Source organism: Odocoileus virginianus, chromosome 4 (assembly GCF_023699985.2).
Source record: "Odocoileus virginianus isolate 20LAN1187 ecotype Illinois chromosome 4, Ovbor_1.2, whole genome shotgun sequence".
NCBI lineage: Eukaryota > Metazoa > Chordata > Mammalia > Artiodactyla > Cervidae > Odocoileus > Odocoileus virginianus.
This window is the reverse complement of record NC_069677.1, coordinates 80996401-81021346: the sequence shown is the minus strand read 5'-3', so window position 1 is coordinate 81021346 and position 24946 is coordinate 80996401. Positions and strand designations below refer to the sequence as shown.

The following is a 24946-nucleotide window of genomic DNA, read 5'->3' as shown; positions in this document are numbered from 1 at the left end:
CAGAGTTCCTCCTCCCTCCTGGAGGAGATGGGCATCTCAACATATGGTCATGGTCTTGCTTTATTATCTTAAAAACTCTACATAGATATGAAGTAATTCAGACAGAGAAACACAAATATATGTCATCATATATTTGACATAGACATGTGGAGTCTAAAAAAATAGTACAAATGAATGTATTTACAAAACAAATAGAAAACAAACTTCCAGTTACCAAAATGGAAAAAGGTTGAGGGAGGGATAAATTGAGAGTTTGGAGTTTAGATATAAAATACTACATATAAAATAGATAACCATATGGCAGAAACCAAAACAGTATTGTACAGCAATTATCTTCCAATTAAAATATATTAAAATTTTTTAAATGCTGCTAAGAACAAGCATGAAAAAAAGATAACCAACAAGGACCTACTCGACAGCACAGGGAACTATATTCAATACCAGTAATAACCTATGATGGAAAAGAATCTGGAAAAGTATATACATACACACACATATAGGTGGAAGTAGTGACAGATTCCTCTTCTTGGGCTGTAAAACCACTGCGGACAGTGCTTGCAGCCATGAAATCAGAAGACGATTGCTTTTGGCAGGAAAGCTATGACAAACCTAGGCAGTGTGTTGAAAAGACACTGTCATCAGACATTACTCTGACGGCAAAGGTCCATATAGTCGAGGTTATGGTCTTCCCATAGGACACTGAAAGATGAACTCCCCAGGTCAGTAGTCCCAATATGCTACTAGAGAAGAGTGAAGAAATAACTCCAGAAAGAATGAGGAGATGGAGCCAAAGCAAAAAAAAAAAAAAAAAAAAACACCCAGGTATAGATGCAACTGGTGATGGAAGTAAAGTCCAGTGCTGTAAAGAACAATACTCCATAGGAACCTGGTCCATGAATCAAGTGGTCAAACAGGAGATGGCAAGAGTGAACATCAATATTTTAGGCATCAGAGAACTAAACTGGACTGGAATGGGCAAATTTAATTCAGATGACCATTATATCTACTACTGTGGGCAAGAATCCCTTAGAAGAAATGGAGTAGCCCTCAAAGTCAACAAGAGTCTGAAATTCAGTACTTGGTTGCAATCTTAGCAACAGAATGATGTCTGTTCGTTTCCAAGGCAAAGCATTCGATATCACAGAAATCTGAGTCTGTGCCCCAACCACTAATGTCAAAGAAGCTGAAGTTAAATGGTTCTATGAGGACCTGCAAGAACTTCTAGAAAAAACACCCCAAAAAGATGTCCTTTTCATTATAGGGTACTGGAATGCAAAAGCAGGAAGTCAAGAGATATCTGGAGTAAGGCAAATTTGGCCTTTGAAGACAAAATGAAGCAGGGCAAAGGCTAACAGAGTTTTGCCAAGAGAACACACTGGTCATAGCAAACACCCTCTTCCAACAACACAAGAGACAATTCTACACATGGACATCACCAGATGGTCAATACCAAAATCAGATTGATTATATTCTTTGCAGTCAGTGATGAAGAAGCTCTATACAGTCAGCAAAAGCAAGACCTGGAGCTGACTGTGGTTCAGATCATGAACACTTTATTGCAAAATTCAGACTTAAACTGAAGAAAGTAGGGAAAACCACTAGATGATTCAGGTATGACCTAAATCAAATCCCTTATGATTATACAGTGGAAGTGACAAATAGATTCAAGGGATTAGATCTGATAGACAGAGTGCCTGAAGATCTATAGATGGAGGTTCATGACACTGTACAAGAGGCAGTGATCAAGAACATCCCCAAGAAAAAGAAATGCAAAAATGCAAAATGGTTGTCTGAGGAGGCTTTACAAAAAGCTGAGAAAAGAAGAGAAGCTAAAGGCAAAGGAGAAAAGAAAAGGTATACCCATCTGAATGCAGAGTTCCAAAGAATAGCAAGGACAGGTAAGAAAGCCTTCCTCAGTGATCAATGCACAGATAGAAGAAAACAATAGAATGGAAAAGACTAGAAATCTCTTTAAGAAAATTAGAGATACCAAGAGAATATTTCATGCAAAGATGGGCACAATAAAGGACACAAACAGTATGGACCTAACAGAAGCAGAAGATATTAAGAAAGGGAAGCAAGAATACACAGAACTATACAAAAAAGATCCTCATGACCCAGATAACCACAATGGTGTGATCACTCACCTACAGCCAGACATCCTGGAATGTGAAGTCAAGGGGGCCTTAGGAAGCATCACTATCAACAAAACCAGTGGAGGTGACAGAATTTCAGCTGAGTTATTTCAAATACTAAAAGATGATGCTGTTAAAGTGCTGCACTCAATATGCCTGCAAATTTGGAAAACTCAGCAGTGGCCAAAGTACTAGAAAAAGTCAGTTTTCATTTCAATCCCAGGAAAGGCAATCCAAAGAATGTTCAAACTACCACACAATTTCACTCATCTCACATGCTAGCAAAGTAATGCTCAAAATTCTCCAAGCAAGGCTTCAACCGTGCATGAACTGAGAACTTCCAGATGTTCAAGCTGGATTTAGAAAAGGCAGAGGAACCAGAGATCAAATTGCCGGCATCCATTGGATCATAGAAAAAGCAAAAGAATTCCAGAAAAACATCTACTTCTGCTTCATTGACTATGCCAAAGTCCTTGACTGTGTGGATCACAAACAAACTGTGGGAAAGTCTTCAAGAGATGGGAATACCGGACCACCTGACCTGCCTCCTGAGAAATCTGTGTGCAGGTCAAGAAGCAACAGTTAGAACCGGAAATGGAAAAACAGACTGGTTCCAAAGTGAGAAAGGAGTACGTCAAGGCTGTATATTGTCACTCTGCTTATTTAACTTCTATGCAGAGTACATCATGCGAAATGCTGCGCTGGATGAAGCACAAGCTGGAATCAAGACTGCCGGGAGAAATAGCAATAACCTCATATAGGCAGATGATACCAACCTTATGGCAGAAAGCAAAGAGGAAATAAAGAGCCTCGTGATGAAAGTGAAAGAGGAGAGTGAAAAAGTTGGCTTAAAACTCAACATTCAAACAATGAAGATCATGGCATCTGGTCCCATCACTTCATGGCAAATAGGGGAAACAATGGAGACAGTGAGAGACTTTTTTTCCTTGGGCTTGAAAATCACTACAGATGGTGACTGCAGCCATGAAATTAAAAGACGCTTGCTCCTTGGAAGAAAAGCTATGACAAACCTAGACAGCATGTTAAAAGCAGAGAGATTACTTTGCCAACAAAGGTCCATCTAGTCAAAGCTATGGTTTTTCCAGTAGTCACGTATGCATGTAAGAGTTGGTACTATAAAGAAAGCTGAGCACCAAAGAATTGATGCTTTTTGATTGTGGTGTTGGAGAGTCCCTTGAGAGTCTCTTGAGAGTCCCTTGGCCTGCAAAGAGATCAAACCAGTCTATCCTAAAGGTCATCAGTCCTGAATACTCATTGGAAGGACTGATGCTGAAGCTGAAACTCCAATTCTTTGGCCACCTGATGGAAAGAACTGACTCAATGGAAAAGACCCTGAGGCTGAGAAAGATTGAAGGCAGGAGGAGAAGGGGTCAACAGAGGATGAAATGGTTGGATGGCATCAGTGACTCAATGGACATGAGTTTGAGCCGTCTCCCGGATTGGTGATGGATAGGGAAGCCTGGCATTCTGCAGTCCATGGGGTCACAAAGAGTCTCGGACATGACTGAGCAACTGAACTGAACTGAACTGAACTGATAGTCTTCCAGTGGTCATGTACACTTGTGAGATCTGGATTATTAAGAAGGCAGAGTGCCAAAGAATTGATGCCTTTGAACTGGGGTGCTGGAGAAGACTCCTTAGAGTCCCTTGGAGAGCAAGGAAATCAAACCAGTCAACCTTAAGGGAAATCAACCCTGAATACGCATTGGAAGGACTGATGCTGAAGCCACAGCTCTGGTATCTGGTCACCTGATGTGAACTCATTGGTGAAGTCCCCAGGGCTGAGAAAGATTGATGGCAGAAGGAGAAGAGGGCGTCAGAGGATGAGATTGCTGGATGGCATTAGTGATGCAATGGACATGAACTTGGGCAAACTTCGGGAGACAGTGAGGGCCAAGGAGGCCTGGCGTGCTGCAGTCCATGGAGTGGCAAAGAACAACAACATATATATACGTATCAATCTGTATAACTGCAGTGCTTTGCTGTATAGCTAGGAACGTTCCTGGTGGTCCAGTGGTTAAGAATCCTCCTGCCAATGCAGGGAACATGGATTTGATCCCTGGTCCTGGAAGATCCCACACATGGCAGAGCAACTTAGCCTGTGTGCCACAACTACTGAGCCCAGACTCTAGAGCTGAAGAGCCTCAACAAGAGAAGCATTGAGCAATGAGAAGCCCGCATACTGCAACCAGACAGTAGCCCTCCCTTGTCACACTCGGAGAAAGCCCACGCAGCAGCAATGAAGCCCCAGTGCAGCCAAAAATAAACAACATTTTAAAATAATGACAAAAACAAAACTAAGAAACAATCTACGTAGGCTTCACCGAACATTACAGTTTTGCCTGTTCTTAAATGCTATATAAATGGAATCATTCTGTATCCCCTTGTCTCGCTTTGGCTCAGCTTGTCTGAGGCATTCAATATGTTTTTGGACTCAGTGAACTTGGAATTTGCATCTTGAGGATTGAGTGAATAGCATTGAAACATGTATATTATCATATGTGAAACAGATCGCCAGTCCAGGTTCGATGCATGAGACAAGGTGCTCAGGGCTGGTGCACTGGGATGACCCTCCTGAGGGATGGGATGCAGAGGGAGGTGGGAGGGGGCTTCAGGATGGGGAACCCATGTACACCCATGGCTGATTCATGTCAATGTATGGCAAAAATCATCACAATGTTGTACAGTAATTGTACACAATATTGTAAAGTAATTAGCCTCCAATTAAAATAAATTAATTAATTAATTTTTAAAAAAGAATGTGGTAAGAAAGGAATCGAGTAGTTCACACGTGTTTCTGGCACAGCTGACCACCTGGAGGAACAGGAGGAGGCAGAGGAGCGGTCAGTGGGGGCAAGTTCCCCGAAGCAGGTATGAGCTTGGACATGCGTGGATCAGGACAGGCTGGCACCAGCCCATACTTGGAAACACGTGGCCCATTCCCCTCTCACCCCATGTGTCCACTGAGAGCCAGCCGCCGTGACTCCCCCCGCTGTCGTCTTCCCTCGGGACAGCTGGCGGGGCAGCCCTTGCCTGGATGGAGCCCTGCCAGTCGCCAGTGCAGAGGGAGGGGAAGCCCTTGCTGGTTCTTCAACTCTAATCAGGGCAATGGATGAACTTCCACATTTCATGGGTCAAAGCAAGTCACGTGGCTTCTCAGGACTGGGGGACGCGGGGGCGCCAGAGGGAGGGCAAGGGGTCCTGGGATGCCGGGTCAGCGCCCTCCAGAGGGCATTCAAGGCCCAGCAGGCGGGAAAGAGGGACATCACACAGGGCCTTGTGAGCTTGGGTAGGTAGGACTGGAGCTCCTCTGAGTCGTGGGGAGGACAAAGCATTCTGACTTATATTTTTAAAGTGACGTCTCACTGCAGGCTGGAGAAGAGACTAGAGAGCGGACAGTGGGGACCAAAAGGGACGCTGCTGCTGTGGTCTAGGCAAGTGGGGAGGGCAGGTGGGACTGTGGGACCAGGCATGGGTGCGGGGGGAGGTTGGAAGACAGTCTCAGTCCTCTTTATCTTCCAGCTTTTCCACTGGAACTGCAGTGGCAGGTCCCTGGCTTTACCCGGCATGTCCCCGAAGGATGGATGAGGCTGGTACCTTTCACACCACCAGCCGTTTGCATATCTCTGTGAAGCCCCTGCCCAAGTCTCTGCCCATCTTAAAATCCAGTAATTTATCTCTTTCCTGTGTATTTCTAGGAGATCTTTACCCAGTCTGAGTCCTTTGCTGACGTGCGCTGCAAACATCTATCCCAGTCTAGGGCTTCTTTTTCCTTCCCAATGGCATGTTTTGATGAACACATGTCTTCAAACGTAACTAGGCCTATTCAGCAGTATTTCTTCTAAGGACAATGCTTTCTGGGTTCTGTTTAAGACATCCGTGCTTCTGAGCCCCCACTGATACACTGGCTTTGCCATAAGCTTATTATCTTCCCTGCACATTTAGGGCTAGAATTCTTTTCTGATCGCTTTGTGTGTAGGGGGTAAGGTTGGTTGTTTTTCTACATGGAGAGCCCATGGCTCCAGCATCTTTCAATGTGGAAATAACCACAACCTTCCCCTGCCACACTGAGGGGGCCTCTGTAGATGAGGTGAACACACACATAGACGGGTGCATTTCCAGGGTCTCCTGTCCAGCCAGGGGAGGGAGACAGGAGAGCCAGTCCCCAGGGTTTGCCCCTCTTAAACTGACCCGTGTCCTGCAGTCAGGAGATACAGACAAGTTACGGTCATCCTCCGAGCAGACACGCCTCTCTCCTTTCCTGAGAAAGAGGGGATTTGGGAGGAGAGGGGAGAGGCGGCGGGTGCTGCTGCTGAGCTGAAGGGTTGCCACTCCCCACCCCAGGATTCCCAGTGCTCTCTCCCAGCCCACTGCACAGAGGCCAGGGGAGTCCAGAGGGGGCTGGAGGGGGAATGTCCCTCAAGACTACCTGCCCTCACACACAGGCCATGTCCCCAGTACCCGATTCCCAACCTTCCTGTTGGATGGCTGACTCTGTCCCAAGAAAGTCTGAACAGGTAAGAACAGTGTGGTAATCAACTCAAGGGCTGCCCTGAGGTCAAGGCTGAAACCTCACTCCCCCTCCATCTCTCTCCCCTGCGGCTTAGTCCTACTGTCCAGGGAGGCTCCCCAGCAGCTGGGCAGGAGACCAAACGAGTTTCAGCAGTCTGAAACTGCTGGAACAGGGAAATGTAACGCTCCTCCCATGTCAAACCCCTAAGTCAGGGCACGTCCAAAGCTGAATTCTCCTTCTCCTTTAAAGTTCAAAGACAGTGAAGTTCAAGGTCTCTTCTTCCCACGGCCTCTTACATACTGGAGGCTCCTCAACCAAACAGTCCTGAGGCCACCAGGTGGCTGCCCTCCCTGCTCCTGTCACTGGTCCCAGGAGCCGCAGGACAGGCCTGGAAACACAACCCTGCCAGTCGACGTGGCAGGCCTTGCCCAGGAATGTCAGAGCTGCGCCCGGCCCTGGTGGCAGGTTCCCGGAGGCTGGATGACTCATGCAGATGTAGAGCCTGGCTCTCGGGGGGACCTTCCTACCTCAACACACCTTTGGACTTGGAGTGAGCTCACCCCCAAAACGGCACCCCCATCTCAAGGCAGACTTCAGTCCTTTGCTCAGAAGGTTCCTCCAGGTGAGTCTGGCTTTTTCAAAGCTGCTGCTTCCTCTGGGGAGCGTGTTCAAACCTTTCACAGCAGAGCCCTAAGCTCAGAAAATCCCCACCTGTACTGGTGAGCAAACATTCCAGCACCTGCCTCAAATCCCAGGCCTTCTTTTTTTTTTTTTCTTAAAGAAGTTGAATCAAACGAAATTGCTGTGTTTCTTAGGCTAAAAATGGTGGACTTCCCTGGTGGTCCAGTGGTTAAGAATCTACCTGCCAATGTAGGGGACACAGGTTCGATCCCTGGGTCGGGAAAGATTCCAAAGGCTTCGGAGCAACTAAGCCCATGAGCCACAACTACTGAGCCTGTGCTCTAGAGCCCATGCTCTGAAACAAGAGAAGCCACCGCAATGAGAAGCTGGCAAGCCACAATGAAGAGTAACCCCGCTCACTGCATTTAGTGAAAACCCAAGTACAGCAACGAAGACCAGCGCAGCCAAAAATAGATAAATTAATTATTGGTAAGCATTTATTTATATACTTATTTGGCTTCACTGGGGCACACCAGATCTCTACTTGCAGCTTATGAACTCTTAGTTACAGCATGTGGGATCCAGTTCCCTGACCACAGTTTAAACCCAGGGCCCCCTGCCATGGGAACACGGAGTCTTAGCCACTGGACCACCAGGGAAATCCCAATAAATTAATTTTAAAAAGTGGTCAAACATCAGCTGCTTCATGGGGTTCAACCTCACATATCCCAACTGCCACTGCAAAACAGGCAAGGAAGTCGATGAAGAAAAGCAGAGATGCAGGCGTCTGACAGCCTGGGCGAAACTCTGGCTCTGCTCCCCATTAGTTGCAGACATTGGGCAAGTCACTGGCCTCCCCTCCTAGGAGAGTTATGAAGATTCCATTAGTTACTGTAGGCCAAGTTCCTAGAACAGTGCCAGGTATGTGCTTAAGCTGGATTAAGCTGTTGTTATTAGTGGTAACGGTATTAGTAATTCAAGGTAGGACATGGTGGTGTGGGGAAGGGTGAGCAGAGGAATAACCAGGAACCCTAATAGGCTTCCTTTACAAAGTGAGGGCTTGACAGGTGCTGTAATAAGTTACTGAGTACAGGCCTATGTGGGCAAAGAATCTAAAAGAGTGGACATATGTCTATGTATCACTGATTCACTTTGCTGTACCCCTGAAATTAACACAAAATTGTAGACCAACTGTAATCCAATAAAAAGTTTTTTAAGTAAAAAAATTTTTTAAAAGAACTTACTAAGTATAAAACTTACACTCTGAAATGGACAAAACATTGTGGGGGAAAAGTAAAGTAGACTTAAATAAGTAGACATCCCATGTTCATGGACCAGAAGACTTAATTTCTTCCCCTGGCTGGGCCAAACATTCCCACATATTCTTCCAAACTGGCCAGTCCGATACATCGCTCCTCCTTACCTCGGACAGAGGAAGCAGTGGAGGCAGGCTGGGGAAACTCCTGCACGGGCACACGTGACAGGAGAGGGAGACATCTGCCCCCAAGCCCACATGCAGCGATTAATATCAGCAGTTAAACCCACGCTCTGCCACTCCTTCTCTTCTCCATGGCAGTGTGTTTCAGAAGACTTGATGTGGACTCCCTAAATCCACAAGAATAAAAGAATTAGGAAGAAACTTAATCAAGTAAATGTAAGACTTGTACACTGAAAATTACCAAAAAATTGCAAAGAAACCAAAAGAAAAAAAAAACAACTAAATAAGTGGAAAGGTATCCTTTGTTCACACATCTAGAAGGTTTAACATTGTTAAGATGGCAGTACTCCCCCAAACCAATCCACAGGTCCCAATCAGTCCCTCTCATCATCCTAATAACCTCTTTACATGAATGAAAAAGCTGATCCTAAAATTCTATGGAATCGCAAGGAACCCTGGGCTTTCCTGGTGGCTCAGATGGTAAAGAATCCACCTGCAATGCCAGAGATCTGGGTTGGATCCCTGGGTTGGGAAGATCTCCTGGAGGAGGGCATGGCAACCCACTCCAGTATTCTTGCCTGGCGAATCCCCATGGACAGAGGAGCCTGGAGGGCTACAGTCCATGGGATCAAAAAGAGTTGGACACGACTGAGAGACTAAGCACACAAAAGAAGCTCCAAATAGCCAAGACAATCTCAAAAAAGAACAAAGCTGGAAGACCTGCACTTCCAGATTTCAAAATTTAGTACAAAGTTGCAGTAATAAAAGTGGTGTGGTTTCGGCGTAAGGACAGATGCATGCTGTTGTTGTTCAGTCACTAAGTTGTGTACAACTCTTTGCAACCACATGGACTGAAGCACACCAGGCCTCCCTGTTCTGAACCATATTCTCACCAGGATAGATGTACAGATCAATGAAATAGAATTCAGTTCAGTTCAGTCGCTCAGTCGTGTCTGACTCTTTGCAAGCCCATGGGACTGCAGCACGTCAGGCTTTCCTGTCCATCATCAACTCCCAGAGCTTGCTCAAATTCATGTCCATCGAGTTGGTGATGTCATCCGACCATTTCATCCTCTGTCTTCCCCTTCTCTCCCTGTCTTCCATCTTTCCCAGCATCAGGGTCTTTTCCAGTGAGTCAGTTCTTCAAAACAGAACTACTGGTCCATAAGTAAACCCTAACATCTATGGTCAATTGCTTTTGACAAGAGCATCAAGACCAGTCAATGGGGATAAAATGGTCTCTTTGACAAATGGTGCTGGGACAACTGGTTGCTGCTGCTGCTGCTGCTGCTAAATCGCTTCAGTCGTGTCTGACTCTATGCGACCCCATAGACGGCAGCCCACCAGGCTCCCCTGTTCCTGGGATTCTCCAAGCAAGAACATTGGAGTGGGTTGCCATTTCCTTCTCCAATGCATGAAAGTGAAAAGTGAAAGTGAAGTCGCTCAGTCGTGTCCGACTCTTAGTGACCTCATGGACTGCAGCTCACCAGGCTCCCCCATCCATGGGATTTTCCAGGCAAGAGTACTGGAGTGGGGTGCCATTGCCTTCCCCAGGAGAACTGCTTATACACATGCAAAAGAACGAAGCTGGATCCTCACCTCATACCATAAACAAAAAATTAACCCAAAGTAGGACTTCCTTTCGTGAACCGCGAACTTCCAGATGTTCAAGCTGGTTTTAGAAAAGGCAGAGGAACCAGAGATCAAATTGCCAACATCCACTGGATCATTGAAAAAGCAAGAGAGTTCCAGAAAAACATCTATTTCTGCTTTATTGACTATGCCAAAGCCTTTGACTGTGTGGATCACAATAAACTGTGGAAAATTCTGAAAGAGATGGGAATACCAGACCACCTGACCTGCCTCTTGAGAAACCTATATGCAGGTCAGGAAGCAACAGTTAGAACTGGACATAGACCAACAGACTGGTTCCAAATAGGAAAAGGAGTATGTCAAGGCTGTATATTGTCACCCTGCTTATTTAACTTCTATGCAGAGTACATCATGAGAAACGCTGGGCTGGAAGAAGCACAAGCTGGAATCAAGATTGCAGGGAGAAATATCAATAAACTCAGATATGCAGATGACACCACCCTTATGGCAGAAAGTGAAGAGGAACTAAAAAGCTTCTTGATGAAAGTGAAAGAGGAGAGTGAAAAAGTTGGCTTAAAGCTCAACATTCAGAAAACTAAGATCATGGCATCTGGTCCCATCACTTCATGGGAAATAGATGGGGAAACAGTGGAAACAATGTCAGACTTTATTTTGGGGGGCTCCAAAATCACTGCAGATGGTGATTGTGGCAACTGCTTGTGGCAACTAGAGAAAAGTCTGCACAGCAACGAAGAGCCAGCACATTTATAAATAAATTAATTCATAATTTGAAAATTAACTCAAAGTAGATAAAAATCTGAACATTATAATTAAACCCATAAAATTCATCAAAGACAACACAGTGGATCTTCATGACCTTGGATTTAGGCAGTGGTTTCTTAGATATGACAACAAAAATGCAACGCACAAAAGAAGAAAAAGTAGGTAAATTAAAACTGAACACTTTTGTGCATCCAAAAACACTATCAATAAAATGAAAAGACTCCTCACAGAATGGGATAAAATATTTGCAAATTACATATCTGATAAAGGGTCCAGTATCCAGAATGTAAAAAGAGCTATTACAACTCAACCACAAAATGTCAAGCAACCCAATTAAAAATGGCCAAACGATCTGAATAGACATTTTCCCAAAGAAGATATACAAATGACCAACAAGCACATGAAACATGCTTCACGTCACTTGTCATCAGGCGATTGCAAATCAAAACCACAACCAGATACCTCTTCATACGCCCTAGGATGGCTGTGATCAGAACAAGGAATGATGACAGGTGTTGGTGAGTGTGTGAACAAATTGGAAACCTCCTACATTGCTGATGGGAGTAACGTGGTGCAGTTGTGTGGAAAGCAGGCAGTTTCTCAAAGGTTAAACGTAGAATTACCATGTGACCAAGCAACTCTATTTTTAGCTGTCTATCCAAGAGAAATGAAAACATATGTCCACATGAAAACGTGTCCATGAGTATTCATAGCAACATTAATCATACTAACCAAAAGGTGGAAACAATATAAATGTCCATCAACTGACAAAGGAGTAAACATGAGATAGCCATACAACAGCATTTTATTGGACAATGAAAAGAAAAGTACTGATACATACAACAACATGGATGTACCTTGAAAAAACGTAAGTGAAGGAAGCCAGTCACAAGAGACCACATGCTATATGATTCCATTTATATGAAATGTCCAGAACAGGCAAATCTAGAGAGACAGAAAGTAGATTAGAGTTTGCCAGGGGCTGGAGGGTATGGAAAGGGTCTGGAAAGTTTGGTGTAGGAGTGATAGCTAAGGGACTAAGGTTTCTATGGTGATGAGAACATTTTAAATTGACTGTGGTGATGGCTGCGCTTTTCTGTGAATATACTAAAAGTCATTGAATTGTACACTTTAAATAGGTGAGTTGTAGAGTATGTGAATTGTATCAATAATACTATTGGGATTTCCTGGTGGTCCAGTGGCTAAGACTCCAGGCTCCCAATGCAGGGGCCCTGGGTTCAACCCTGGTCAGGGAATTAGATCCCACATGCTGCAACTAAGATCTGGCACAGCCAAATCAATAAATTTTAAAAATAAAACTGTTGCAAATATAAAAAGTTGTCAGCATAAGAAAGAGCTTTTTTTTTTTTTTTTTTTTTTAGCTGTGCTGGGTCTTCATTGCTGCTTGCAGGCTTTCTCTAGTTGCAATGTGCAGGCTTCTCATTGTGGTGGGAAAGAGCATTTATTTTTATTGTTACAATAGATATGGTCTAAAGTTCATAAATCAAGAAATACAGGATGTTGTCTACAAAATGGCAATGAATACCATTTGAAAATGTGTAAGACTCTAAGAGAGAGATATACATACAGAGAGAAGTGTAAAGCAAATGTAATACAAATTTAACATTTGGAAAATCTGGATGAAGGGCATCTGGAAATTCTTTGTACTATTTTGCCATTTTTCTGAGAGTCTAAAATTATGTTGAGGACTTCCCTGATGGTCCAGTTGTTCAGACTCGGCACTTAATGCTATTGAGGGCTCAGGTTCAATCTCTGGGTTCGGAACTAAGATCCTACAAGCCGTGCAGTGTGACCAAATAAAATGATATCCAAAAATCTTTTTAAATTTTAACGCTTGCATTTTAAAACAACACAAACTTACTGCCTCTCACAATCCTGGAGGACTCACTCCCTCTGAGGGCTCTGGCAGAGGGTCCCCCCTGTCTCTTTCAGCTCCTGCTAGTTGCCCATGTTCTTGTCTTGTGCCCAGATGACTCCAGCCTGGGCCTCTGTCTTCACGTGGCTGTCTCCCCTCCGTGAGTCTGTGGCCACATTTCCCTCTTATGAGGACATCAGTCATATTGGATTTAGAACTCCCTTCTTTGTCCAGTATGACCTCACCTTGAGTTGATCACATCCTCAAAGACCCCATTTCCAGGTACCTCAAACTCTGTTAGTAAAAGTTTAACATCTGGGAATCTGAAAATCTGGGAATTCTCACACTATTCTTGCCACTTTTGTGGTGATCTGAAATTATGCCAAGAGAAAATAATTTGAGCATAATCAAAATCTCCCCACTGGAAACCCTCTCAAGTACCCCAGGTCATCGAGGCTGAAGTCAGAACCCAGGTCTGGACCCAGCCACCCCTCTCACCCTCTGGGCGCTCCTGTTCCTTCTCTGGCGGCACTGACCTTCTCTGGCTCCCCTGCTTCTGGCCTTTGCACTGATCGACTTGAGCCAGGGACATCCGTCCCCGGAACAAGGTGTGGTTCTTGAGCTCCCTGCTCAAGGGTCACCTGTCCAGAGAGCCTGCTGACCACCTGATCTGGGACTCCCATTCCTGTCTCTCTCCATTTCTCTCTCTCACTTTGTCATTCTTCCTATCAGTCTCATCAGTGGACGTTTCTTACAAAAAGATGTCTGTGGAGCCTGCTCCCCTAGAACAGCAACTGCGCAGGCGCAGAGGCCCCGTCTGCACTCCCTCTGTTTCCCCGCGCAGGCCCGGGTGCAAAGCTGGCACGTGGCCGGACAGTAAACAGTTGGGCACTGGGCGCAGTAACTCCATCCTCTGCCCAAACCTGGCGGCTCCGCCCCTGACTTAGTCACTACCATGCAGGAGAAATTCAAGGGTCAGTGTTTCTCCATTCAGCTCAGGAACCTCAAGAGAAACGCAGGCTCTTTAAAAACTGAGAGTAACCAGTTTGGAACACTATTGTTAGCGGTGGCCTTCCCAACGGCCAGGGCCATCCTGGCGGTCAGCCATTGGCTCCCGGGGCTGGGGACAGCCTGCCAGCAGCCCGGTTCACAACGGCTTTGTGGCTTATGCCATGTCCATGAGCGCTCAGGTTCCTCCCTGATGGGAGCGGTCACTGGGCTCGGTACACAGCGGGGCTCGGCCGGCGAAGCGCTGTATGTGCGGGACCCTTGGACCATGAGGGGCAGGACAAACCCGCGATGATGGATCCGAAGCCCGGGTGCAGAGCGCCTACTGTCCGCACGCTGGGCCCCTGACTTTCGGCCCCTTGGGGTCCCGAGACCAGAAAGAACCTTGGGTGGTCGCGGCCTGGGGCCCGCGTGATACGTGCTGAGGCTCATCCTCAAGTCCTTCCTCTCTCCAGATCGCAGGGCTGTATGCAACTCAACAAAAAATATTACATTCCCGCAGAGCAAGGAGTTATCCAAGTAAAACAGAATCGGGACACTGGGTACAGAGCCTTCGCTCAAGTTGGGGTCTCGGGGTAGAGAAGCGCGGGAAGGGAAGGGGTGGCGGGGCGGGAGGGGGTCCCAGGAGCGAGGGGAGAGAAGACACTGGCCACCTGCCCCTCGTGGCGTCTAACCAGAATTCGGGGTGGGGCAGTGGGGGTGAGGCCGTGGGGGAGGGAGGGGGGCGGTGCGCCGGGGGCGTGGCGACGGGGCGGGTACGGGCGAGGGGAGGGGAGGGGCCTCGATCTGCAACTCGGGATTGGCCGGGTGCCGTCCCCCGCCCCCCTGCTCTGGGCCAATCGCCTTCCTCTCACTCTGGCCGCCGGGTGCGGGTAGCCAGCCTGCAGTGGGGTCGCGTCTCTGAGTCGCAGCTTTCTCGGCCGCCGCTCGCCGCTCCCGGACGCGCCCAGCCCTCCTCTCTCTCCGGGTCTCGGTCCAGGTGAGCACCTGTAGGACCGAGACTCGCCTCACCCATAGGCGGAAGGATCTGGCTGGGTTCTCGGAAGGGGGTCCCCGCCGCCCAACCCCGGGCCAGTGTTGCATCATCTTCATCTGCTCGCCGCCGAGCCGGGGCCGCGCCTGGGGCGTCCCAGACCCACTCCTAGCGCGAGTCCAGACGCTCCTGAAGCAGGGGTTTCCGCGCCCACGTGGCGTAGGGCCTCCGCTCCAGCTCCCGAGGCTGACCAGGGGACGGCGGGGGCCGAGAGCCGAGGAGCGTGGAGCCGAGACCTGGGGAGGGAACTTTTGAAAGGTGCGCTCTAATGGTGCGTTCCATCATTGATTTTTTGCTGCTTTTTGGATGAAAAATGGTCTTTTCGTAAATTGCTCTTTTCCGTCTATTCTATGAACTGGGGTGTGTGTGTGTAAAATATTGATGTGGTTGCGCGCGCCGCACGAGCGCTGGCTGCCCGCGGGCGGGGGTAGGGTGGCGAGGGAGTGCAGGACACGCAGGGCCCCGCCCCCGGCACAAACCAAGGGAATGGGGGAGGGTGCCATTCGACCCCATACTTTGAGCCCTAGGCGGGGTGGGTGGCTGAGCGACAGTAGGGAGGGGAAGTGGAGGGGGCGGGGCGGGAGCGCAAAACGTAGCCTCCCAAGGGTTACTTGGGGGTGTTTATCCCACACGGTGTCCCCAAATGCCCCTCCGATAGGCTGGTGACCCGCGGTCTCCAGGTCCACGGAGAGGCTCGATTTCCCGCCTGGAAAGTCTCACTAGGAAACAGGAATTTACTACTTTTCGCGCCCTTGGCCCTGACTGGACCCCTGGACCGACTGGAGCGCGTGTGCACGGTGCGGGGGTTTGGGGGGCGGGGGGGCGGGGTGCGGGTGCTGTCGGGGGTCGTGACCCCAGGAGGGTCTTGCGGTTTGAGGTGCCGCAGGAGCCCGCGGGGCGGCGCTAAGTGAGCCCGCCTGCCCTGGACGCACGTGCGTCGGCGCGCTGGGCGCTGTGCCTACGTGGAACTGGGCCCACCTGGAGCCGAGCCAGGCTGGGCGGGACCGAGTTCGCGGGTTCGGGACCCAGTCGCCCAGCGAGCGTCGCGCCGAGTGCCTGTGGGTTCTGTAGAGACTGTCGGCTCCGGTCTGAGTTCCCAGTAGCTCCTTACCTTTCCGGAGGTTGCTCGAGGCGAGGTAGGTCGCCACCTAGGAGGCGCGGGGCTGCCTGCGTCTGCGGGGGACTGGCCACAGCCTGGGGCTGCCGGCCTGTGGGCCTCTGATGGGGAGAGAGGTCTACGACAGGGGCGCTTCTGCGTGATGGAAGAACCACCTACCCCCGCCCGGCGGGCGCCCCGTGGAGCCAGGGCAGTGTCCCGCTTACCTCAGGGGTTTTTTGATAAGGAGCAAGAATGGCGTAGGATATACTTGCAGGGTTTCATGAGGGGACCTAAACCCCTGAAAAAATATTTGCTGACCCCAGGGTTTGAAGGAACCACTGCCTCAGGCACGTTTCGCGCAGACGAGCTGGAAGACTGATTTCTGCCTGGGAAAGCCAGGGGAAATTTTGAAAGGGCCTCGGGGGTTTGAAATGGATGTGATTGCAAAGGGTGGGGGTCTCCGCCTCCCTAGACTTCGGCCTGGGCATCTGGGGCGACCTGTTTGCTGGGCGCTGGTCTGCACCTGACCCTGCCCTGGGAGACAGACAACTAGCTGGGGCTGCCTCTACCCTTGCTGATGGCAGCGGCACCCACAGGACCTGCTCCGGAGGAGAGAGCCAGCTGGTCTGTTACCCTCCATGTTTACTTCCAAGCGTGGGGCCCAGTTCTGCCTGGACTACCCGACCTCTTCACAGCATACCTGCCTTCCTAAGCCTCCTGGGGAGCAGAGGCACAGGGCTGGGGTCTGGGGTCCCTCTAGCTTCTAGGAGGAGGGCGGGAGTGGGGCTCCATTCAGAGATCACCTAGAGCCACATCCCTACCTTGAGCTCCTCTCAGGGACCTTCCAAACCCCCAGGGCTCCAGGTACGTTGGGGAAGGGGAACTTTAGATTTATAAAAAAGTTGGGAATAGAACAGAGTTCTCACAACCCAACACCCCCCTCCCCGCTGCCCCCACCACCTCACACACATAGGCACAGTTCCTCCTCTTATTACCATCTTAGGTTTTTTTTGCAATCAATGAACATTACTGTTAATTAAAGTCCATACTTACTCAGAGTTCCTTAGTTTCCCCTAGTACCCTTTTCTGTTCTGGGATTCCCTTCTGGAGACCTCATTCCATTTAGTCTTCACTGCTCCTTACAGAGTTGGAGCCGTGGTAAGTTTTCAGTCGTCAGCCTGATGGGTGATGGCTGTCCATTCCCCTTTCTTTCTTTCCTTTCTTTTATTTTTTTTTTGGTCATCTGTTTTAAGGTTCCATGAGATTATAAAAATTTGATAAAATACATGTAATATGTTGTTTGTTTTAACCATTCATAACTGTACAATTTGGTAACAATACTTCCATTCACAGTATTGTGCAGCCATCACTATTATCTGTACCCCATACTTTTTCATGGTAACTGTGCCCATTAAACAGTGACTCCTTTCCCCAGCTCCTGGAAAGCTCTGTTCTCACTGTCTCTGATTCTGTCTGTTCTGAGCACCTCATACAGGTGGAGTCATGCAATGTTTCTTCTTTGTCTGATTTACTGGACTCAGCAGAATGTTTCCTTTTTTTAGGGTAAAAATATATTTATTATTATCTTCATCTTCCTCTAATTATTTTCGTCATTAAATGTAGTCTTTTTAACACATTGTTGAGATATCCTTGATGTATAAAAGTTGTATGTATATTTAAGGTATACAACTTGATGTTTTGATTTACATATACATTGTGAAAAGACACCACAATCAACCTATAAGATAAATAACATTCATTACCTCTACATAGCTGCTGTGTGTGTGTGTTCATATGTTGAGAGTTAAAACTTCATTCCATTCTTGTGACCAAATACAATTCCACTGTGTGGATAAGCCACATTTTGTTTATCCATTCATCCACTGAGGGACATTTGGTTTGTTTGCATGTTTTTGCTATTGAGAATAGTGCTGTTATGAATGTGGTGGACAAATATCTGTTTCCATGTTTTTGGGTAGGTGTGTAGGAATGGAATAGCTGCAGCACACAGTAGCTGTACGTTTAGCCTTTTGGGAAAGTGCCTAGTTGTTTTCCACAGCAGCTGGTACCTGCATAGTTAAGCCTCTCCTTGTCCAGCTTCTTGAGTGAGAGGAACCCCACACTCAAGAGGAGGCCCGGTGAGCAGGAGTCCCCAGATGAGAGCTGTAAAGCAACCTCTTCTGCAGGAATCTGGAAACAGGCTGAACTGACAGCTTCTCCTCCCCTTCCCTTTGGCAGGTCCCACCATGCCTTCTGAGACACCCCCCGCAGACACCCTCCGAAGGTCTGCAGGGTGCCCCCACCTCTCAGGGGCACACTTGGGGAGAGGAAGCCTGGAGAAGGAGCCTCCCGAGGACAAGGAAGCCAAGGAGCTGCTGTGGATCCGTCCTGATGCCCCAAGCAGGTGTTCCTGGCAACTGGGCAGGCCGGTCACTGACTCCCCACATTGCCACGCTGCCTTGTGAGTCCTGCTAATGATCATAAGATGGTCCATCTGTTACCCTGGGGAGGAGGGTCTGTTTCCTGGAAGCCAGATGGTCATGTGGACCTGGGGTATGACCCCCCGCGCCCACCCCGCTCCATCCTTTGCTGTTACTCTAGCTGGATGGTGAGTTGAGTTGGGAGGTATTTCATAGCTGAGTCCCCTAAGGCTCAGAGAGGCCAAGGCTTGTTTGCACTGTAGCCCAGCACCTAGGTGGGGCTTCTAGGGTGATGAAGAATCCACTTGCAATGCTAAGGATGTCTGTGGGCTTCCCTGATGGCTCAGTGATGAAAAAAAACAAAAACTGCCTGCCAATGCAGGAGACTCGGGTTCGACCCCTGGGTCAGGAAGATCCCTTGGAGGAGGAAACGGCAACCCATTCCAGTATTCTTGCCTGGGAAATTCAATGAGCAGAGGAGCCTGGCAGGCTGCAGTCCATGGGGTTGCAAAGAGTCGGACATGGCTGAGTGGCTGAGTATGCCCACATGCTAGCACCTAGGTGGGTGCCCCCCCCCCTCAGCCCCAGAGCAGATCCTCAATAAATTAAGGGATGAGCCCAAGTCACACACTCTGAGTGACAGGAGGGAGTGAGGTTTCTAATCCAGGTCCATCTGACTGCACATTCCTGTAATTAGGACCATGTCTGCCTTCTCTACTTAACTCCAGGTAATGAAATATTTTTCTGTAATGGGGTTTTTGTGGTTGGACTGAGACTGTTGGATGAAGAAACCATGATTTTAAGCGCTCTCAGGCATTCACTGTCTGCAGTGATCTCAGTTTGAAGAACTGCAGTGGAAAATAGAGTTCTTTTAGTGCATGCGTCTTAATTAGGCACCTCCTATATCTGTGCTCTGTTCTAGGTGCAGGAGATCAGTTAGTGGGAAAGACAAAAAGGCAAAAATCCCTGACCTATTGTGAAACTCAAATCAAGTCCACTACATTTTAGGATCATCTTTATTTCCCTGGTGTAACCTCCCAACAGTAGAACAAAAGTGTCATAAGAATGTACCTTTTAGGTGCTTGGTTCTTAGTCCTTATACGCTGCTATGCCAACGCTGATGATTATTGATTTTAGATTCAGAACTGGGGATGTGCAGGGGGTGTGCTCCGAAGTGGGATCAATGGACAGAAATGACATGTACAAACCCAGAAACTCCCAACATTAAACACGTCTCGATGCTGGGAGCTCAGGAGGCCAAGATGGCTGCTGGCCATACGTCACAAGCCCTCGCTGTCAAAGCAAACCAGGGCAGGAGGTGAAGGGCCACGAAGGGCTCACGGCTCCGTGAGCATCTCACCCGGGCCTGGACACCGCTGTACCCAGCCTGTAACCTGGCACCACACCCGCACTCCACGCGGTGGCCTGACGCTCCTCCAGTGCCCTGGCGGGGTTGCTCTCCCCCCGCAAGCTGCTTGACACAGCTCAGGTTCACTGTTATGAGGAGCTGGGCTCGGGCCTGAGGCACTAGGGCTCACCTACTGTGGGACTCTAGACCTGGGTCCCTGGAGGAGACAGCCTGGGGGTCCTGGTGGGGAGAGCAAAGGGGTGATGAGACGGTGGCGTGGCCACCGGGTGGCGTGGCTGGGCGACTCGGGGAGACTTCGGAGCTGGTACCTGGACGGGCAGGAGATGCTAGCCATGTGGGTGCCTGGGATGGTTCCCAGGTCAGGTAGACTTAGAAAGAGGAGCAGAGTGGGAGCACTGGGCCGGGGGAAGAGCTGCAGAGGGGAAGGGGAAAGCAGGCCCCTCCCTGGTGAGGGGTGTCAGGTTTGTTCCAGGGTGCTGTGGGCTCTCCTCCAGGAAGAAGGGAAAGCAACTGAGATGAGGTGTTAAAAGCCTCCCCCCAGGCTCCTGCCCTGGTCACCTCAGGCCAACTTCTCCCGTGACTTTCTGGCCCCCAGGGCCTGGTGCTGAGTCGGGAACCCTGAGTTCTCCGCTTGCCCATCAGCCCCTGCTGCGGGCAGGGGTAGGGTGGGGATGTGTTACAGGCAGGCCAGGCCTCCCGCTCCTTCTAGCCCATCAGCCTCTGCTGGGGGTGGATGACTCAGCTACCCCTCCTGCCCTCCCCAGGTGTTTACTTCTCCTGCCTTGGCTTTAACTAGTTAATGAGTCAACCCCAGGGTTGCGCCTAGGACTTGGTCTCCCTCCAAGGCTGGGGTCAGGAGCCCTTTGTCCCTGCCAAGGCTCTCTCCCCTCACCCCGATGCCCGCACCTCTGTTGGCTGAGCCTGCCTCCTGGGCGGCCCAGGGCATCTGTTTTAGCTCCTTGCCACCTTGGAAGATGCAAGGGTTCCAGCCGGGCCATGTTGCCGCCTGTCTGGGCTGGGGGCGGATGGCAGCATTCCTGGGGAGCTGGCTCACCACCTTGGGGGCGGGTGAGGAATTCACACGGATAACGGGTTCCGGCCGTGGGGGCCGGGGTGCCTTCAGTTGTAGGTGCCATGGGGATGGTGCAGGAGAGATCCAGGGCATAGGAAGCCTTTGTGTTTCTTGGAACTCAGCTCAGTTTTGCATATTCTGGGAAGAATATTTGGTGGCACCTCCTTGGCGTGGACAGGGCAAGAGTGTGGGACCTGAATCTCTCCTCCAGGGTGAAGATGGAGGGTGCATCACGGGGGCCACTTGGGAGATGCAGGTTCAAGGTGTGTACACAGCTGAGCAGCTGCTGGGCTGTTCCACACTCTCTGTCACCTGTCACTAGCTTCTCAGCTGGAAGAACTGCTGCAGGGGGTGGTCACTCAAATTGAAGGGGGACCGTTGACCCATGAGAAGCGAATCACACTCTGAGCCTGGAGGCCCACCCGGGAGTCATCTGACCCTGGCCCCAAGCACAGGGGTCACCAGCGTTTGTTCTTCGGCCTGCGAATCGGGCTTCCCACCACCTGTGCCAGACGCCCCACTGATGCCTGGGTGGGCTCTGCAGTCGCTGTACCTGTCTGGTGGCCAGACCCTCTGAGGGGTCCCTGCCCTCGGGTCCCCACCAGTTTTTTCATCAAAGAGAAGGAAAGGAGGTATTCCAGGAGGCAGGAGCTGTGAGAGGAGATGAGTATCAAAAACCCTAAAAAGCCTGGGGCTTCCCTGGTGGTCCAGTGTCTGAGACCCCACACTCCCAGTATAGGGGCGCAGGTTCCATCCCTGGTTGGGAAACTAGGATCCCACATACCATGTGGTGCAGCCAGAAAAATGAACAACAGAACCCTGGAAAAGATAGACCAGGACATGCTGAAAGCGTTGGTCACTTGGTCATGTCTGACTCTCTGCAACCCCATGGACTATAGCCTGCCAGGCTCCTCTGTCCAGAGAATTCTTCAGGCAAGGATACTGGAGTGGGTTGCCATTCCCTTCTCCAGGGGATCTTCCTGACCCAGAGATTGAACCCGGGTCTCCGGCATGGCAGGCAATTTCTTTACAGTCTGAGCCGCTGTTGTTTTGAAGCCAGTGTTTATTAACTATTTTATTTGGAAATAATTTAACACTCAAAAGAAGTTGCAGAAATAGCACAGAGAGATCGTGGGGACATTGACCCAGCAGCCCACTGATACTGTCTGATACCGCAGAGCGTTTTCAAACCCTGGAGACACCGGTGCAGCTGTTACTAAATCACATTTGTTTTCATGAGTTTTGAGGTGCACTTGCCCATGTGTGTGTGTGTGTGTGTGTGTGTGTGTGTGTGTGTGCATGCGCACACCTTTTACCAAGTGTGGATTTGTGTGATCGCCATCCTGATGCTTGTGAAAGCCATTTCGTTGATTTATTTAAAAGAATGTGCTGGGCTGCCAAAGCCGATTTTGTTTTTTTCTGAGTAATCATGGACTCCTCCTCTGTTTAAGGGCAAAATCTCCAAAAATCTTGCCAGATATCCTAAAGAAAATCGGGGATACCCCGATGGTGAGGATCAACAAGATCGGGAGGAACTTCGGCCTCAAGTGTGAGCTCTGTGAGTGCGGGCTTCCTCGCCCTGTGCGAGGCTTGTGGGCCTGGGGGGTGTGTGGGCCCCTCAGACCCTGGGTGGGTTCCCTGCACATCGGGTAAGGTCAGAAGCGTACACGACAGGGAGGGGTGCTGGGGGGTGACCAAGGCCGCTCCGGAGCCGTCAGTGTCAGAGAGCCGAGACCTGAGTGTGGAGAGCAGCGTGTCCAGGCAGACGTCGGGGTGGTACCCGAGCAGGGAATGCGGGTGATGTAATCCGGCAGCTGCAGGAGGAGGAGGCCTGACCCCAGGAGCAGAGCGGGACCCTTCTGTCCTGTCCCAGGGAGGAGCAGACACGCTGTGGCTTGGACTGGCTGACATGACAGTGAGGAGGGTCTCAGCCGTCAGCCCGGCAGGAAGTGGCTGCCTTGGGGCTTAGACAGACACACTTGTCACTCATGACATGCAGTGGGAATTCGGGGGCTGTGTTTGCCTGGGCCCCATACACAAGGGGATCACCCTTGAGTCTCCTCAAAGTCCTGTGGGGAGGGGGCGTCTTTGCAGGAGTTTATCTCCAGGACCAGGGGAGGGTGCCCGGAGCCCAGGTAGACGTCAGCCTTGACCCAGAGGAAGTGGCAGGTGCAGAGGTCCTGGTTGGGGGGACAGGGGACCAGGCCCAGTGCTGGAGCAGAGAGCTGGGGAGGGGAGAGTGTAGGGGTCTAGGGGCTTGGTGCCCCCTAGAGGGGCCGAGGCCCTGTGGTCAATTCACCCCAGAGGCATCATCATTAGAGCCTTCCTGCCTCCACCCACCCCTGCATCCCCTCCCCAGGCAGTGAAGAGTTTCCTCCAGTGCAGTGAACAGAACACACCACCAGGTTTGGGGGGTCACTGTTGGGGCTGTGCCACAGTGGAATCTGTGCTCTCATGTCAGATAATAGAAGCCATCACCTAGTACCCTGGAGGCATGGGCCTGCTGCACCTCAGCTCAGCAGGAGCCCTTGAAACAGACTAGTGTGTCCATTTTACAGATGGAAAAACCGAGGCTCAGATTGGTTACGTGCCTTGCCCATGGCCGATCAGCTGGAATCCCTGCCTTCCTGCCAGCCTTTCCATGGGCTCATTAGAATTTTCTAACTAATTCAATTGTGTGGCCGCAAAGAGTCCAGGGTGCAGGCCTCCTCGAGGTCAGACACTTGAGAGCCCCCCTTTCACTGTCCCAGCCGGGCCTCTCTGAGTCCCTGGGGAGAAAGCCTGTCTCTGGTTGTGGGATTTCAGAAGCCAGCACAGACCAGGGCGGAGCACGATCTATGGGCCCTCCAGGCCATCCTGGGCCCTGCCAGTCACATTTGGAGCCACATCGCCCCTTTTACTGACACGGCCTAGTTTTAAGAGGTGGGAGGGAGTGCCCCTCGGAAAGACAAGCAGAGGCTTGGGCACAGCAAGGGCGGTCCTGTCTGCAGGATGCTGAGGATGGCAGCGAGCCCCACTGGGCCAGGAGGCCCAGGGGACTGCGGTGCAGAGGGTCTGCCGATTGTGGTCTGGCCGTGTGATGGGGGGCTGTTACTTCAGGATATGAGGTCATTTGGCAGGGCCACTGGGCCCGATTTAAGCCTGGGGCTCCAGTCACCACCCGCAGCATTCCTGAGCTCCAGTCACCCCCCCCCCCCGCCCCCGCGCATGCCCGGCATGTCTCTTTGGGACTGTGTTGCCCACGGGGGTGGCTCTGCTCTGTCCATCCAGTGGGGCGCCCCTTTGGCGCCTCTGTCTCATTCACCTGGAGTCACCACATCGTCCATGGAGGGTGGGATAGACAACTAAGAGAAGCCACAGTGGGTGAGCACTTTCATCCAGGTCAGGTGTGGGAGGCGCAGTGGAAGGTGACGATTTTCAGAACCCCTGAAGCCTGCCACTGCATCCCGGGCGTATCGGATGATGGGAAGGGGATGGCAAGCATCAGTTAGGGCTCAGGGCCTCTTTTTCTCGTGATGTGTCTCTGGCTCCCAGTGGCCAAGTGCGAGTTCTTCAACGCGGGTGGGAGCGTGAAGGACCGTATCAGCCTGCGGATGATTGAGGATGCCGAGCGTGAGGGGACCCTAAAGCCTGGGGACACGATCATTGAGCCGACGTCAGGGAACACAGGTGGGTGCTGCCTCCTCCTCCCGGCCCGAGGTGGGGGTGGGAGGGGCAGTGCCCCCCTCTGGCTGCATTCAGGGTCACTCTCCCTTCCGGCGCAGCAGCCCCTGGGTCCTCAGTGAGCCCCACAATGTCTGCTGCTGTTGCTTTTTGAAATATTTACTTACTCATTTGGCTGTGCCGGGTCTTAACTGTGGCATGTGGATCTTACTTGCAGCATGTGGGATCTAGTTTCCTGACCAGGAATCAAACCCAGGCGCCCTTCATTGGGAGCTTAGAGTCTTAGCCACTGTTATCATCAC

The 24946-nt window shown here is 50.2% G+C and overlaps 1 protein-coding gene and 1 long non-coding RNA gene across 14 annotated transcripts in view; one reads left to right on the top strand and one right to left on the bottom strand.

Annotated features, from left to right (window-relative positions):
- The window catches only part of LOC110136065 (uncharacterized), a 19051-nt gene extending 4516 nt beyond the window's left edge, over positions 1 to 14535 (bottom strand). The window contains exons 1-4 of one of the 6 annotated variants that reach the window (XR_011487391.1): positions 13479 to 14530; positions 11962 to 12049; positions 8714 to 8895; positions 7762 to 8151 (exon numbers count right to left, since the gene is read on the bottom strand). This is a non-coding gene — a long non-coding RNA (uncharacterized lncRNA). Of the gene's footprint in view, positions 1 to 7761; positions 8152 to 8713; positions 8896 to 11961; positions 12050 to 12986 lie in introns of those variants that run through there. The other 5 variants (XR_011487389.1, XR_011487388.1, XR_011487390.1 and 2 more) reach the window with 5 other exon arrangements.
- The window catches only part of CBS (cystathionine beta-synthase), a 23215-nt gene continuing 12131 nt past the window's right edge, over positions 13863 to 24946 (top strand). The window contains exons 1-5 of one of the 8 annotated variants that reach the window (XM_070466833.1): positions 14848 to 14967; positions 15680 to 15818; positions 18359 to 18581; positions 22433 to 22539; positions 24516 to 24650. In XM_070466833.1, coding sequence (XP_070322934.1) covers positions 18367 to 18581; positions 22433 to 22539; positions 24516 to 24650 — 457 coding nt within the window. In that variant the 5' untranslated portion in view covers positions 14848 to 14967; positions 15680 to 15818; positions 18359 to 18366. The other 7 variants (XM_070466830.1, XM_020891535.2, XM_070466831.1 and 4 more) reach the window with 7 other exon arrangements.